The sequence below is a fragment of the Colletotrichum jinshuiense genome, chromosome 8 (assembly GCF_051148585.1).
Source record: "Colletotrichum jinshuiense chromosome 8, complete sequence".
NCBI lineage: Eukaryota > Fungi > Ascomycota > Sordariomycetes > Glomerellales > Glomerellaceae > Colletotrichum > Colletotrichum jinshuiense.
Genome location: NC_139315.1, coordinates 2,209,845 through 2,225,274, shown reverse-complemented (window position 1 = coordinate 2,225,274; position 15,430 = coordinate 2,209,845). Strand labels below are relative to the sequence as shown.

At 54.7% G+C, this 15,430-nt stretch overlaps 6 protein-coding genes across 6 annotated transcripts; 2 read left to right on the top strand and 4 right to left on the bottom strand.

Annotated features, from left to right (window-relative positions):
- Positions 1–235: 235 nt before the first annotated feature.
- On the top strand, positions 236–1,519 carry EsH8_VIII_000604 (protein HGH1; the record flags this gene model as incomplete). The annotated part of the gene is made up of 4 exons (XM_083269646.1): positions 236–256; positions 312–461; positions 515–628; positions 704–1,519. 4 exons carry the CDS (start codon positions 236–238, stop codon positions 1,517–1,519), a joined length of 1,101 nt encoding a protein of 366 aa, XP_083129414.1.
- Positions 1,520–1,763: 244 nt separating this feature from the next.
- EsH8_VIII_000603 (DUF427 domain-containing protein) lies at positions 1,764–2,340 on the bottom strand (the record flags this gene model as incomplete). Its single annotated transcript, XM_083269645.1, has 3 exons — positions 1,764–1,795; positions 1,858–1,938; positions 2,148–2,340. The coding sequence occupies 3 exons, from the start codon at positions 2,338–2,340 to the stop codon at positions 1,764–1,766; spliced, it is 306 nt and encodes a 101-aa protein (XP_083129413.1).
- Positions 2,341–2,873: 533 nt separating this feature from the next.
- EsH8_VIII_000602 (uncharacterized protein) lies at positions 2,874–6,885 on the bottom strand (the record flags this gene model as incomplete). The annotated part of the gene is made up of 2 exons (XM_083269644.1): positions 2,874–6,507; positions 6,566–6,885. 2 exons carry the CDS (start codon positions 6,883–6,885, stop codon positions 2,874–2,876), a joined length of 3,954 nt encoding a protein of 1,317 aa, XP_083129412.1.
- Positions 6,886–9,656: 2,771 nt separating this feature from the next.
- Positions 9,657–11,120, top strand: EsH8_VIII_000601 (uncharacterized protein; the record flags this gene model as incomplete). The annotated part of the gene is made up of 3 exons (XM_083269643.1): positions 9,657–9,699; positions 9,760–9,960; positions 10,033–11,120. The coding sequence occupies 3 exons, from the start codon at positions 9,657–9,659 to the stop codon at positions 11,118–11,120; spliced, it is 1,332 nt and encodes a 443-aa protein (XP_083129411.1).
- A 951-nt stretch (positions 11,121–12,071) lies between these two features.
- EsH8_VIII_000600 (uncharacterized protein) lies at positions 12,072–12,488 on the bottom strand (the record flags this gene model as incomplete). Its single annotated transcript, XM_083269642.1, has 1 exon — positions 12,072–12,488. One exon carries the CDS (start codon positions 12,486–12,488, stop codon positions 12,072–12,074), a length of 417 nt encoding a protein of 138 aa, XP_083129410.1.
- Positions 12,489–13,467: 979 nt separating this feature from the next.
- On the bottom strand, positions 13,468–14,112 carry EsH8_VIII_000599 (uncharacterized protein; the record flags this gene model as incomplete). Its single annotated transcript, XM_083269641.1, has 1 exon — positions 13,468–14,112. One exon carries the CDS (start codon positions 14,110–14,112, stop codon positions 13,468–13,470), a length of 645 nt encoding a protein of 214 aa, XP_083129409.1.
- Between the last annotated feature and the right edge of the window lie 1,318 nt (positions 14,113–15,430).

Genomic DNA, 15,430 nt, shown 5'->3' with positions numbered 1-15,430 from the left:
GGGATTTAATGGGCCGTCTCGGGTTTTCAACCAATGATAACCCCTGTTACTGACTTCATCAGCGGGCATAGCGACTGCCCCGCCAGACCACCCCACCAAAAAGCTTCTGCGAGTGACTCTCCCGGTCCGTCTTACAGTGAGAGCGAGACAACTTCCTTGGAACACCGTTGAAAAGTTGGTATTCTCGTGACATTTGTCTTCCTCTTCACTGTAACTTACTTCAACAAACTTCAAAATGCCAACTGAACTGGAAGAGGTAAGGCTGCCTAATCACCGGCGAGTTAAGATCTACTCAGCTCATATTATGATAGCTCGTGGGCTTCATTGCTCATCCCAACCCTCAACTGAGAAAAGTGGCCATAGAAAATCTGGTCGGCTATTCTCAAGCGCAACCATCAATCTTTAAATCGGAGAGCTTGACGCCGGTCAAGCACCTTAAGTTCCTAGTCAGAGATCATCCTGTAAGCCAAAACCAGGTGTCTCAGCACTGGCATTCAAACTCATGTGTTCCCAGCAAATTGCCGAACATGCTCTCACAATCCTCATCAACCTTACATCCGAGAAGGATGTCCTCGAGAATGTTGCCACAGACGACAAGTTCATCAACATCCTCTTGGAATATGTGGTAGTAAGTATGCCCGGTATTCATGCAGCGGAGCACGAGCTCTCAACGGTGCCGGTCACTCGTTGACACTCCTCTTAGAAACCAGATGAGCCAAATGCCAACCTTATTGCCATGCTCCTTTCCAACCTAGCAAAGTGGGATGGTCTCAATACCATTGTTACAAAGAAGCAAACGCCACCAGAGGAGCTCAAGTCCAACGACTTGGTGCTTAACCAGCTTGTAGACCTCTTCGTCAAGGAGAAGGGCTATAACAAGGACGCAGACTACGACTACCTCGCCTATCTCTTTGCCGATCTCACCAAGCATGCTGTAGTGCGCCAGCACTTCGTCACACGGCAAGAATATGACGATGTGATTCCCATCAACAAGCTCAAGGTCTTCACCGAGCACCAGTCCGATATCCGGAGAAAAGGAGTTGCGAGCACCATCAAGAACATCGCTTTCGAGATCCAGTTCCACCCGACATTCATGGATGAGGATGAGGTTGACATCCTGCCCTATATCCTCCTCCCCATCACGGGTAACGAGGAATACGACGAGGACGACACCTTGGGCATGCTTCCCGATCTGCAGTTGCTACCCCCCGACAAGAAGCGCGACTCGGACACGAGAATCATCGAGACGCACATCGAGACGCTGCTGCTGTTCACCACGACGAGGGAAGGTCGCGATCTGATGAGACAGGTCAAAGTGTACCCCATCATCCGCGAGACACACTCGCGTGTCGACGACGAGGGGGTCAGAGACGCCTGCGACCGACTAGTGCAGGTCTTGATGGCAGATGAGGAGCCGGCCGAGGGTGAGGGCGAGGGCGAGCCCAAGATCAAGGAAATCACCAACGGCTCGAGAGTGGAGGAGATTGAGGATGACGACAATGAGGTCGTCGAGGTCTAAGGGGGCTATTATGAGTTTTTCCTTTGGTCATGACTTATGTAGAGGAATACCCTGGTCTACAAGACAATAGATTTCATCCAATTGCAGCACGTCCCTAAGATAATGCGGCTATGTTGATTGTCATTGTAGAACTGTGGCTGTTAGGACTGTTTGGGTGTGAACCTCCACCTTGGCGCGGCTTTGAGACTTGAGAGATGCAGGTCCAACTGCTTCCGATGAGGCTTAGTCGCCACGCCCGAGCCACCTACTCAACCGTAACAGTGACCTTGCTCTTGTCTATAATCCCCAGCATTAGAAAGCGCCCCATTAACAACATCGTCGGGGGCGCAGAGACTCACAAAAAGCGACATGGTCCTTGATCTCCTTGGCACCGTCCTTGGGCGTGGGATAATACCAGGCCGCGTTCTCCAGCTTATCGTCTGGCGATTCAGTGCGTTAGCTCGGTTTCTCTCTCCCCTTCTCTCTCTCGCTTACATCCCGCGGCGAGGAGACGACGACAACATCCAAGAGAGCTTCCCAAGTGTCCGCGGGGAGGGGGGGGGGGGGGGGGCTTGCAGGGAACCAAACAAGGCGAGAATAAACGAAGAAAAGAAGGAACAAGAAAATGAAAATAGAGGGAGACACTCACCCCCAACTTTGAGCGTGTAGTAGCTCGCGGTCCCCTTCCACGGGCAGAAAGTCGTCAGCTCCGTCTTCTCCAACGCATCCGCCCGCACCGAGCCCGGCGGGAAGTAGACGTTTCCCTCGACCTCCTCCCACTCCGTCGCCTCCGCGACGGTGGCCCCGTTCGCGACAGCCTTGGCTTTGCCCGTCTTGGTCATCCTTTTCTTCTTCTTCTGTCGTTCTTTTATATTCCTTATCTTTGGTGGTTCCTTTCTTTCAGGTGGGGGGCTGGCAGGATGAGGCTGTTTGAAAGTTGGCAGTGATGGCACACAGTTTCCGGGTGTGTTGCGTCCTCGGCGATGCTAAGTATGTCGTTTTTGAGGCTCCGCTTACAAGAGGTGATATGTAGTCATTGCCGTAGTGCGGGGGATGCGCCCTACTCTATGCACCTCCGAATCTTCGCCATGCCTCCAACGTCATTGGTCTCGAATGATTTATAAGCCGAGTCTAGACCAAGCCGTCCAATGTGTGCGACATGACGGGCTTTGTGCTCTCGTCTTCTGTCTGCTGCACCCGTGCTTCACGAGCATCACATTGTTCACATGGGCACTAAGGGTAGCTAGTTACTGTTCTTGTATATGACTAGATGATACTGGTGCTGTTTATTCTCTTGTCTAATGCTGAGTCCGCCCCTTTAACGCCGGCTGGGTATATGCGTTTGTTCATTACATGTTTTTAAAAAAGATACAATTTAGAGGTTGATGATGTCGATCTCTGAGAAATCCGGTGGGTTCGCACCATATACCACCCGGATCTTGCTGTCCAGAGCCGTTCCCTCGTTGCTGATCCAGATGTGCTCACTGTACTCCTTGGTTCGCCTAATCTCGTCGTCGCTCACTCCGATGTCGTCACGGGGGATCCAGACCGCGGGTGCCCGCGCTCGAAGAGCGTAATGCTTAAACGCGTTCTTAACGAGTGCGTCACGCTCGTCGGGCGTCAAGTCTTCAATTTCGTCGTGGAATCCGCCGAATAGAGCGTCCCCGAGCGCGCGTTGGGCCTCGAGGTCCTTGTCGCGCTGCTGGCGTCGATATTCGGCCGCCGTCTGGACCGACCCTGGTCCCATCTTCCAGGTCTTACTGCGGAGGTTCTTGCCTTCCCGCTTGGCCCAGTGACCGACATTCTTGACGGCGCGCATCGTTGATGGCTTCCGCTTGACCGCTCCATCACCCTCCATCCTTTGCAGTTCGATATCGCGCGGGTCCAGTCCAGCCCCGTCGCCGGGCCTCATAGGCGTCTTCTCGTCTTCATCGTCCTCGTCGTCAGCAAGCCCCAAACGCTTATTTTGAGCCCGCTGGAATGCTTCGTCTCTGATAACTGCTTCGTCCTCGATGGTTATTGGCAAATATTGGAACAACGGCGAGAAGGACGTGTTCAACGATATTTGGTAGATCATCGTCAGACCGAGAACTACCAGCATGATGACCCCCTGCGCCGTGCATGTGGCTACGTCGTTCTCGTCTACCACAATGAAAAACAAGCCCGCCAAACAAGCTTCCATGACGTATAAGCCTGTGAATGTCTGGTTGATTGCACGAGGATACAAGACACCGCCTGTGTCGGTTTCGAAACGTGTGATGTACAGCATGCTGTAGCGTTGCGCAAACCACAACAGGCCGAACGTGAGGACTGCGAACAGCGAAATTAAAGGGGCAACCACGCTGTAGACCAAAGCGATGCAGGCAAAGTTGGTATAGACAGGGAAAAATTGGCCCCATGCGATTTTCGAGAGTGTCGTATTCCGCTTCCACTTCGCACGAGCTGTAGAATCAAGAATCCGAGCCAGAACGTACCAGGTGATCAATGCGCCAATTTGAAGCAGGGTTCCGGAACTGACAGACAATGCTTGAAGCAACATGTATGAGAAGAAGTAGTTGGATGCCCTCGGCAGGTTCTCTGCAAGGATATTCAGAATATTCCCGACACTTTGGAGCTCCTCAAAATTGCTGCGCAACGTGTCGAATGATGTAGCGAAGAACGAAGTAACGGAAACGACAAGGAAGACCTGGATAAATAGGAAGACGAAGTAGAACCGCTGGACGAACTCGGTTTTTTGTGACCCCGTTTTGACACCTCGGAAGAGCGCGAGTTGTTCAAGAATGAACGGAACGACCAAAAGGAGGACGGCAAGCAAAATGGCTGGCAAGACACCGGCAATAGCAACGGCGAGACTGTGGATTGATTCGTTCCTCTCAATCCAGTCCAGCCAGGGAAACTGTTTGATAAGACTGTCGATATTCGCAAGGGAGGCGGTGAAGGCGATGGGAATAGCCCAGAAAAAGGCCATGGCCGCGATAAAGATGGTGACAAAACCAGATCTAAGCGATTCATGCCACCACTTCATGGCCATGTTGTCCCAGATAACGTCCTTGGGCGAGACTTCGTTGATTCGAGGAGACATGTGCTTCGGAATATGGTGCATCAGACTTTGGCAAGCCATGTGCGCCGAAACCTGGTGGTTGAACTGGATAAAGGCGGAGTTCATGAGGGGATACCGCTCTGGGTGCGCCTGATCGTCCTCGATTTCGACGTTTAAACGGGCAAGCTCAGAACGACACCAATAGATGGTGTCGACCTTCGGACCAAACGTAAGCCAGGCAAGCCAGTCAGGGAAACCCCAGCGCGGCAGTCGGTGAGTCGGTCGGTTTTTCTCTTTAACCCATTTTCGCCATTCCGCATCATCGTCCAGAATATTCTTGTAGTTCTCGCCAATGGCGTTTGATGCGGGATACTCGATAGGGATTTGATCGTCTCCACCCATGAAGGGGATATAAGATTTGATCTTCTGCCACATAGTCTTGTCCTTGGACTGGCCGAAGGGGAATTCGTCGCTGTTATACCCCTGAGGCACAGGCGACGCGTAGCCGCCAGCGGGGGCCTTCCAAAATTGCCAAAACTTGCGAGTCTCCTGGTCGTACATGTGATCCAAATTGCTGACCTTGCGTACGGTGTTGCCATTTCCAAACGGCTCGTAGCTTCGCTTGTAGTCCTGTTCCGTGGTTTCATGCGAGGCGGCAGACACATTTCGGGAATGGTTCTTGTATGTGTCGTCAGCCGCTTCTTGCTCGATCTGGTCCTTGGTGCTTCTTGCGCTCTTGGCCGTCCTGGGACGTTCACCGTCGGCTAATATTTGAACTTTGCGGGGCCGATTGCTAGGATGCAGAACTGCAAAACCGTTTGTCGTCTCGACCGTATCTTCCACGTCGTGGCTGAGTTCCTTGATGTTCTGCTGGGCCTTTCCTACACCGCCAAGAAGTCCTTTGCCGACCTTGCTGATGCCATCTCCGATGACACCAAGCCCGAAGCCTCTAGACTGAGGTCGATCACCATCTTCCGAAGAGCCCGACGAAGAAGTGCTCGACCGCCTGGACCTTGCGTCCTCGCGGTTCTCGTCCATGACAGCGCTGATGTCGTGAGGAACTTCTTCGTGCTCGCCGGAGCTGATACCTTGGCCAGCCTCGGCCCTCTTCTTGGCTTCGGCATCCTCCCGTTGCCTTCTGAGAGCTTCCTCCTGCCTAGTCGGACCTTTGGACTTCGACTGCTTCCTGGCCTCTTTCTCCTCCTTCTTTTTCTTCTTGAGCTGTTTCTTTTTGGCGGCCTTGACAAGGTCTGTTTCGGCACCCTCCAATCTCAAGTGGATGCTTTCGCGCAGCTTGATCTTCTCAAGAAGTGTTGTCAAATCACGATTAAGCCAGATATTCCGGATTTGCCCAGGAAAGACATCGAACAGACCGAGCAAGGCCTCCTCGGTCAACCACTTCGAAGGAATGCTGTTGACAAGAATGGTTGTGGCGGAAGCGCGAAGTCGATGTTCAGCACTTGTCAAGTAGTCCTGACGGACTTTGATGTAGACGCGGAGCTCGAAGAAGAAGACAGTGCAGACCCAAACAATGACAAGCAATGCCAGAATCAGGTGAGCCCAGTACCGGTTAGTATGCTTTAAGCCAACATTGCCCCAGGCCAAAGTATCTAAGCCCATGGGTATGTCGTCGCTGGCATCGGCGTTTGAATTGTCGGCCCTGATAAAGAGTCGAAGTCGAGCATTGGTGGTATTATTGGTAGAGTTGTTTGTCTCCTCCTTGACGAGGTCATGCCCCTTGCCGTCACTATAGTTTAGCGGGACCAGGATAGGAATGACTACCAACGCAATCGGAATGAAGATTGTGAGTAGTGTCCGCAAGTAACGGAGGAAGAAGTAGGCGTCCAATCCGCACTTTTTGATAATCTCGCGATCGCTGAAATTGATTAACGTGCTGATGAGACTCCAGGGTGTGCTGGGAGGTGTCTCGGTCCTTTCGCGTTCGGGGACGAGATAGGTCTTTGGTTTGCTGCGAAACAGAATTAGTATTACATCTACATGACGGGAGAGAGGATATGATAACGCACAAGATACGGGCTATCTTGTTCCGCAGGAGTAGAAAGGCGAAGATTTGAACAGCAAAAACCGTAATACCGGTGGCCAGAGCAGTAAGGAATGCGATGAGTGTTATTCCTTGGTATTTCTGGCCGCTGGCTACACCGCCGTCGGGTAGTATTGACTCGCTGGGGTTAGACTGGGCCGACGTCGTTGTTGTAGAGGAGGTTAAGGTTCCATTGGAACTGAGCGTTGCGGAGATAGCGGTGGAGAGAGACGAAACCAGCGACGAGGCGATGGTCTCGGTCAGTGATGCCGAGCCTGACGGCGTAGCAGTTGGAGTTGCCGACATTGTCCACTACTTGAACGGACAGGTGTGGGTATCTTGGACCAAGCAGTTATCGACAGTCTCGAAGTCGTCGTTCTTTGAACGGGCGCGAGTCGAGGAGTCGCTAGATAGTGGTGGGGGGAGGGCGGTTCTTCTGCCGGCGAAGGCGTAGATCGAAACGGGATCGGAACGGGGGAGAGAGGCGTGGGGGGAACGGTTGTTATTCACGAAGCCAACAGAAGAGGCATTGTGTCCGTATAGATGTGTGCTTGCTTTCGAAAGCAGGAGAAACGGGCAAAGGGTGGCACAGGCCGTTGATTGAGGGTATCGGTACGCGGGTGAGGTGTTTGGTGTCGGTTTCTTTCGAGGTGCCCCGACTGCTTTATTGCTTCGAGTAGAAGCAGAAGTAAAAGTAGCACGAGACAGAGCGCAGGAGAGGCACAGGGCGCCAAGCAAACACAGGCAAGGTGTTTGACCGAAGTAGATGTGGTTTATTGATTGGCTGGCAGGGTGCAGGTTACAACCTGACTGGGCCGCCTGGACAGGGGTGGCTGCAGCTGGTTCAGTTGCTGTAAAGGCGACCTGCTCCCATTCTGCTTCACTTCAAGAGCCCTGCAGCTGGTGACATCAGCGGCTTCATTGGCTGCTCACACCAGTCGAAACAGACCCTTGTCAGCTTGCGGGACAAAGTGGGCTCCCGCCACGGTTCGCCATGACTCTGGCTCTCGTCTGGCTCTATTGCGGCGGCCTCCAGTCCAATCGTTCGTCGCTGTCCATACTACGGTGCACCCTGGCAGGGGACCACGACCACGGATTGGCTTTCTCCATCCGTCTGGGTCACTGTCCAGCTGTCGCTGCAGGGCTCTTTCACGGCCCTTCCGCGTCGTCTGTTGTGTGCGGCATCTCACCACCCACCCCCCTCACGCGCTACGCCATGGTATTGACGCACCTCAGAAATAGATCAGCGCGCGCCTCGTCCCAAACCACCACAATCAAATCGAATCAAACCAGCACGAGCCAGCTTGTCCCCTTGGTCCAGGACGTTGATGCCTCTACCAGTTTGTTCCTCTTCCATCGAACGAAACTGGCATTTCTTTATGGCACCCACCGATATAGATACAGATAACGAAGATTGTTGTTGTTTTTTGTGCTGCACAATGTGTTGCCCCCCCCAGTCCTACACCACTATGTAAGTAAGTAGCACCGAGTAGCGGATCGTTGCCGCTCGTGAAGCTGTAAGGCTCGGCTAGGAAGTCCTTGTGCCAACAAGGCGAATCGCCAACGAACCCTCTCCACCTCTACCCAAACATGCTTACACTATTCGTACATGGCTGGCATCCAGCCAGCCAGGGCCATGTACCGCACACTTGTACCCTGCAGCAGTGGCTCCTGGGGCGTGCTTGCGTGGCTGTGCCAACACCTGGAAGGGACAAGGGATGACTCGTCGAAGCATGGCGAGTCCGTGTCGTCTTTTTTCCCGCCTCTGCGTTTCTGTGGAAAATTCCAGCAGTGCATCTCGCTCGTAAAGCGAAGCTTTCGCCGAGATACCGTGCCGTTGCATAGTGCGTGCCTGCCGAGGGCAGAATTTGACGGCGGCCAAGCCACATACCGGCAAAGAGAAGAAGGGCTTGCGTCACCAAGAATGCCAAGGCTGTTTTCTTCAATCCCAAATCTGGCAGTGACCACCTCCGAGTCAACGAGGGCATATCATGTCTTCCGCGTACTGGATTGGTCCACACAAAATTGATTCCTTGGCACGCCGTCCCGACAACAGAACAAATACCCATCACCTGAGATATCCCAATTGGGGAGCTGGAATTGACCGTCAAAGATGTATGAAAATCTTGATATTGACCACACCTGGTCGACAGTTCTGCATGCCACCATAAGCCACCATCCGTCATCCAAACACCTGTCCGTCCATACAGACCCTTGCTCCCCTCCCATTTGGGGTCCAGCTCAACAGCTGTCCGAGCCGACCTGCTACACAGTACGTACTGTTGTAGTGCAGCCATCATCGGGTTCCACCCAGCCCGTACGAAGGACTTGGGCAATCAAGGCACATCATGTCAACCCCCGGGGCCGGGCCACCGAGCCGTTTTCTCGTAGCATGACGACAACGCCTCGGCCTCGCTCCGCATTCTCGCCGAACGTGGGGGTTCCCCCAAAGCTGGATGGCGTTCAGCCACCATTTCAGCATGTCAACCCACAGCCGCGGTGCCAACGATGAAGCTAGTGTTAGCTCTAGCGAGTATGCACAACAGACGACGTGCATAATTGCTTGCTTTCATAATATGTTGCCGACTTTTGCATCCGATGTCACTTGACTAAGCCGATTTTTCTTGCCACACACAGCTCTCCCATTGCCAACCCTGGCTAAACAATCAAGCAGCTCTGACCGCCCAAGTTGGGGTTCGGCAGTATTGTAGAGTTCGCATTAACCCCACTACACCACTCGGCGCGTCGGCAGTTGGTTCGTCTGTCAGTGCCACCTAATTTTTAGGTGTTACTTCCCGTCTTGAAATCCCGACTCGTTACCAACTCATCAAAGGCCCAAGGGGAGTTAGGAATATCGAAGCATCCCCTCACTATTGCATGTTTCCCCGCTTTCTGAGGCCGATAATGGACCCCGCGTTTCCCTCCGATCCCCCACATGCCTCCCATATGAGGCTCCATAGCCTCCGACTTCATAAAGAGCCCACGGGACGGCGATGACGGATGCTTCTGTCGAGCTCTGTTCTGCAGTTTGTTTTGCTTCAGAAGAACACTACGGCACATACACCATCCCAGAAACCATGTCAGATCCACAGAGCTTGAAAATAGCCGTCATCGGCGCCGGTACCACCCCCCCTGCTCCTCATGTCCGTGTATCTGTCGACTAATATGCGTCTTCTGCAGGCATGGGCGGCCTGGGCTGTGCACTTGCGCTGGCCAAGAAGGGATTCAAACACATCGACGTCTATGAGACCGCCTCCAATCTCGGTTTCGTCGGCGCCGGCATCCAGATGCCGCCAAACGTCGTCCGGGTACTCGACCGGCTCGGCTGCTGGCCCGAGATCGAGAAGGAGTCCACCGACGTCAAAGGCTCGAGCATCAGGCGTAAGTGACACCCCCCTGGACCGAAGCCATGGACTTGATGCCGGAAGCCCTGCGACTGACACCCGCGAACAGAGGGATCAACCAACGTCGAGCTTGCACACGTAGACATGCCCAACATCCGTGAGCTCTACGGCTTCCCGCATTGCAACGGCCACCGGTCCTCCCTCGCCGGCGCCATGTACGATGCCTGCAAGAAGGAGCCCGCCATCACGTTCCACTTCTCGACGGCGCTGGCATCCGTCAATTCCTTCTCGCCCAAGCCCAGCTTCACGCTGCAGCCGCGCGACGGCGAAGCCTATTCCGTCGAATCCGACGTGCTCCTCGCCTGCGACGGCATCAAGAGCATTGTCCGAGCCTCTCTGCTTGACTCCGTCGGCGCCGTGGGCGGGGAGGAGGAGACGGGCCAGGCCGCCTACCGCATCATGTTAACCCGCGAGCAGATGGCCGACGACCCGGAGCTCCTCGCCCTCCTCGACTCCGACGAGGCCGTCCGATGGATCGGCGAGAAGCGCCACATCATCGCCTACCCCGTCTCGTCCCACACCATCTACAACCTCTCCACCACCCAGCCCGACTCCAACTTCGCCGTCGCCACCAACGCGACCTACACCACCAAAGGCTCCAAGACGGCCATGCTCAACGTCTTCCACGACTTCTGCCCCTTGGTCCACCGCATGCTCAACCTCGTCCCGGACGGCGAGGTCTGCGAGTGGCGCCTGCGCATGCACAAGCCCCTGCCGACCTGGGTCCACACCGACGGCCCAGTCGCCTTGCTGGGCGACGCCTGCCACCCGACCCTCCCGCACCTCAGCCAGGGCGCCGCAATGGCCATCGAGGACGGGTCCGTGGTCGCCGAGGTGCTGTCCCGGGCCCCGGACACCGACCCCAAGACCCTCCGGCGTTGCCTCAAGGCGTACGAGCTCTCGCGCCGCGACTGGACGTCCCAGCTGGTCAACATGGCCTTCCTCTCCGGCAAGCAGCTCCACCTCGGCGAGGGCAAGGCCAAGGAGGAGCGCGACCGCATGTTCGCCCAGCACAAGTCCGCCGGCGCCGTGCCGGACAAGTGGGCCTCGCCCGACGTGCAGAAGATGATCTACACCAACGACTGCGTGGCCAACATCCAACGTGACTTTGACGAGCTGTACAAGAGTCTAGCATGAAAAAAAGAGAGAGAGAAAGAAAAGAAATGATGAACGTTTACCGTACACAAACCGAGTGACCATCCGTAACACTGCCGTTGCGCAGGAGAAGCGGGCAGCCGTGCCGTTTCGAACGCGGCTCTTCGACTCCCCCGTGTCGTTTTGACAGTTCCGTGGCGTCGGCCTAGGACGCATGCGTCGTCGTACAAGCCATGTTTGAGTGTGTTCTAGTCAAGCCTATGAGGGAATGGTATGCTACCCCGCACCCAAGCTCAGTTCAAGCTCAAGCTCAGCTCGTCTGGTCTGCGTGATGGCACTTTGCGAATCGGCAATGAGGAACAAGAGTCATACAAACCGCACCCATCATGTAATTATGCTATGCCGAAGGGGCTCGAACGGGCATCGTAAGCCGCGTCTCAAGAAAAAAATATAACGGCGACCTAATTACAAAGTATTCCTAAGCCACTCCCACTCTGCCGAAATGCAGCTCAAATCCCCAAAAGGTAGACCCTCAAACGATTGGGAGAGTATATGTATAACGAGGGAAATATATAGCCTGGCCATTGGAAGCTTCCGCCCTCCTCAGACCCGGGCCAAGGCGATGGTCCCGCGGTTTCTCTATCTCCAAATCTCGAGGACAAAGAATAATCCATCGCCCCTTGTGACGCCATTCGACAGATGCAAAGAAAACTCCCCCAAAACGAAAATGCAACACCGGCTCCGCTGCCGGCCTTCATTTTGCCCGGCTTCTCCCGCCGGCACGGTTCTGTCGTTTAGTACCCCTTTTGCTGGCGAGCACAAGAGGTTGAGGGCGTCTTGATCTCTATGCCCTGCGTCTTTCAGCATGGCGCATCTCCAGCAACCTCCCCATACCCATGTCGACGAGACGTCCTTCCCACCTGGTCGCATTCGACCCGTACATTGTTCGTTTGTTTTGTTTAATTTTCGGGCTTCGGGTATCACGTTCATCGCTCAGAACAAGCAGTCGAGGCAGCAGCAGCAGGCAAGAGCACCGAGCAGACCGGCCATGAGGCCGCTGCCGCCGCCGCCGCCGCGGTTGTCCTGGTAGTAGCCACCCTGGGGCGGGTACTGTCCCTGGGGACCGCCGGGAGGGCCGTAGTGGGCCTGGGGAGGATATTGCCCGGGAGGGTATGGGCCAGGAGGGTACTGGCCGGGAGGGTATTGGCCGTCAGGTGGCGGGTAGGGACCCTGAGGGTATCCCATCTCGGGGCCGGGGGAGTAGTAGGGTCCCGGGTGCTGGCCTGGGGCGGGAGAGCCGTAGCCGCCGGGGCCTTGGGGCGGAGGGGGGGAGCCGTAGCCTTGGTAGGCTTGTTGGGGCTGTTGGGGAGGAGGACCGCCGTACGCGGGGGGCTTGTCGTGGTCGGCCATCGCGAGGTTTTGGGTTTGGGTTTTGGTGGTGTTGTTGTCGAGGAAGAGAGAGGGGATATTATTTCTCGACTCGGAAAGGGAGCGTGTCAGGTTTTTTTCTGATCTCCTTTGTTGAAATTACTTTTGGATCGACGGTCGGTGGAAATGAGCGGAAGAGATTCCCTGACAATGTCGCAAGCAAACGATGGAGGAGCAAATGGCGAATCCCCTTCGTCGGACGGAAGAGGCGGAGGCGCGGAGGTTTATGGGGCGGGTGGAGGATGAAGGAAGCAGAAGCGAAAATTGACAGGGGAAGGAGAGAGAAAAAGGAGGGACGGTTGTAAAAGAGACACACCACCCGGAAGAACGTGGCGATGTTGGGGGAAGGGGGGGAGCAGGTGGATGGATTGGATGGGAAGAGAAGGCCAAGCAAAGTCCGCGTGGAAGGAGCAGAGCTGTACACTGCACTACCTAGGTGGTGGGAGGCAACCTGCTGGATGCCCTTGCCAATCGTGCCTTGCCCTTTTGGGTCGGCGTTAAGTTTGCGCTGCTCGTGACTCTAGCCCGAAATAGCTTATGCGACCAAGTCTCTGGGCGCGCGCAGCGTTTTTGCGACTGGCTGGTCTTTGGGGGAGGGGGTCTTGGGGGTCTTGGGGGAGACCTTTTTGTTGGGCCTTCTGCTCTACGAAGTATCGGGCGGAGCTTTACTCCGTATCGGTCGGCTAAAAAGAACAGTTCCTTGGCGGCTCAAATATCGATGCTTCTTGCTCACTAGTTGGTAAATCTCGCGGCGGTTTGGTGGCCAGGCAGTTGGATTTAAATAACAAAGTATCAACAAACGAACACGACTCCGCGCCGGGCTGCCTCATACGCTCCTTTGCCCCGTGCAGGCCAGGCCTGGGGAAACAAAACCGCGGCATCAAGCAAACACAGTCACACACCCGGCTCCCAAAACCCTCCCTGTCTCATATTTGGTCCGCCTCGGAACCCCGGGTGCAAGTCAGCAATCCAATGACCATCCGCCATTGACCCCAAGCAAGGTCTCCACATTACCTGCAGCGGTGGCGCCCTCCCATCTGATGCTTCCACCGCAATGCGGAGACCTACCACCCTGCCTCCCGTGCTGCAGCTCTCCCTGCACCCCTTGAACATTGCCGCCCCATCGAATCGCCGGGTCGGAAGAGCTGCTGACGCAGCATTTGCCGTTCGGATTTTCGAGGCAGTATCGATAGTCGCCAACTTCCGGCCCCGCAGCCGCAGCCGACAAAAGTCGGATCCGCTGTCGCGGGCGCTCCGTCGTCGACACCGGCGTGGGGCTTTCATCCGCTTTCAGGGACTCAACCAGGGTCTTGCACACCAAGTTGGACGAGCATCGAGACTGCGGCGCTCCGGCTCCGGCTCCGGCTCCGGTGTTTTTGCCCCGATGTCGTCGGTGCGTGAAACAGCCAACAGTCGCCTTCTGTAGCTCGGTAGCATTAACGCTCTCCGTGACGGTGACGATCGGGTGAGGCTCCTGAGGTCCCCAGAGAGTAAAGGTGCCATTTCCGTCGTGCCATGTATCCAAAAGGACGCCGTCCGTCTCATCTACATAGCCGAGGCCGAGTAGCGTGGGGATCAGCAAGAAGGCTGAGAGGGCGTTGCCCATTTTTTTTCTTCTGTGCTTTGCTTTTGACTCTGTTGCTAAGAGATGAGCGTCGATGATTAGTGGCGGCGGAGCGCTCGTTGGCGACAGAACCGTGGAAAAGAAGAGCAGGTACTTGGGGACGGTTCAACAGCACGATCACTCTTCATTCGAAGCCTAGATGACCTGGCTTTTATACACATGTGGAAAATTTGGCGGAAACCCTTCCGGTACTCTGACATGCATGGCATCCAGATAGATAGCGCAAGAGTGTGACAAGTGCCAGGTGTGTATCGAAGTTAAAAATAAAATTAATAAAAAGAGGTTAGGAGAGAGAGAGAGAGAGAGGGCTCCCAAAGTCCTGTGGAACCTTCCCCTTTCTATTGAGAACTCACAAGAGCCACAGGGGTAGTAAGGCCCCCAAGGGGTTGAAGGAGGTATCAAAGGTGAGAAGCGACTGCTGGTACAGGAGAGACAGGAAAGCCGCCACCACCCAAAGCTTCGGGTGACGCGGGCATCAGACTCGAGCTATAGAGGTGAGGGTTCGTACCACAGCTTGGGTTGGAACCGGTACGGGTTGGCTAGTTCCATCGTCGTTCGTCGGGAGACCCGTTAAGGAAAGCTCCATGGATAGATAATATCACGAACATGGCACAGCGCAACCCTATACAGCGAACGCTCCGGTCCTGTAGAAACCCGCGTACTGTGTACGTATTGCGAGCGTGTTAAGTCTAGCTTTTTCCTACTTCCTTTTTCTAATTTTTTTTCGGACTACAAGCTACAATACCATGCGTTCGATGTCCACAAGACAGAGGCCTTTCTGGCAAACCTTGGACCCGTTCTGGCATGCCGAGAACATGTTCAAGGGTGCGAATGGAAATCGTTTCACAGCCCCCCTCTTTTACTTCCTTAACTAACGGTAAAGGATACAGGCGGCCGATCTGTTGAAAGTATGTTGTATTGGACGAAAATGTCTCTCCACTTCTCTTACTCCCTAGCAACTGCCCAACGCGGTGGGTTTTTATATACATGATGTTGTCGGAGGTTGGGTGCAAGTCAAAGGGCGGTTAAACATATGTGTATGTATGGTTCTTTGCCCTTTCCTTGGGCCACTCATTGTGTGGAATATACTTTTTTTTAAAAGCAAAATTCGTTTTTGAGAACTTGGATTGCATTGTTCATTACGTACACACTGCTTGGTTAGATTCCAAGCCGCAACGCCAGTTCCCATGGTACCGTGAATGTCAACGAGTCCTCACACTGGGTTGCTGGCAAGAGGAAGGGGCATTAGTGCAGGTACTGTGCTATTAGAACCGTGCACGCCGTGTTGGGTTGCTTCATT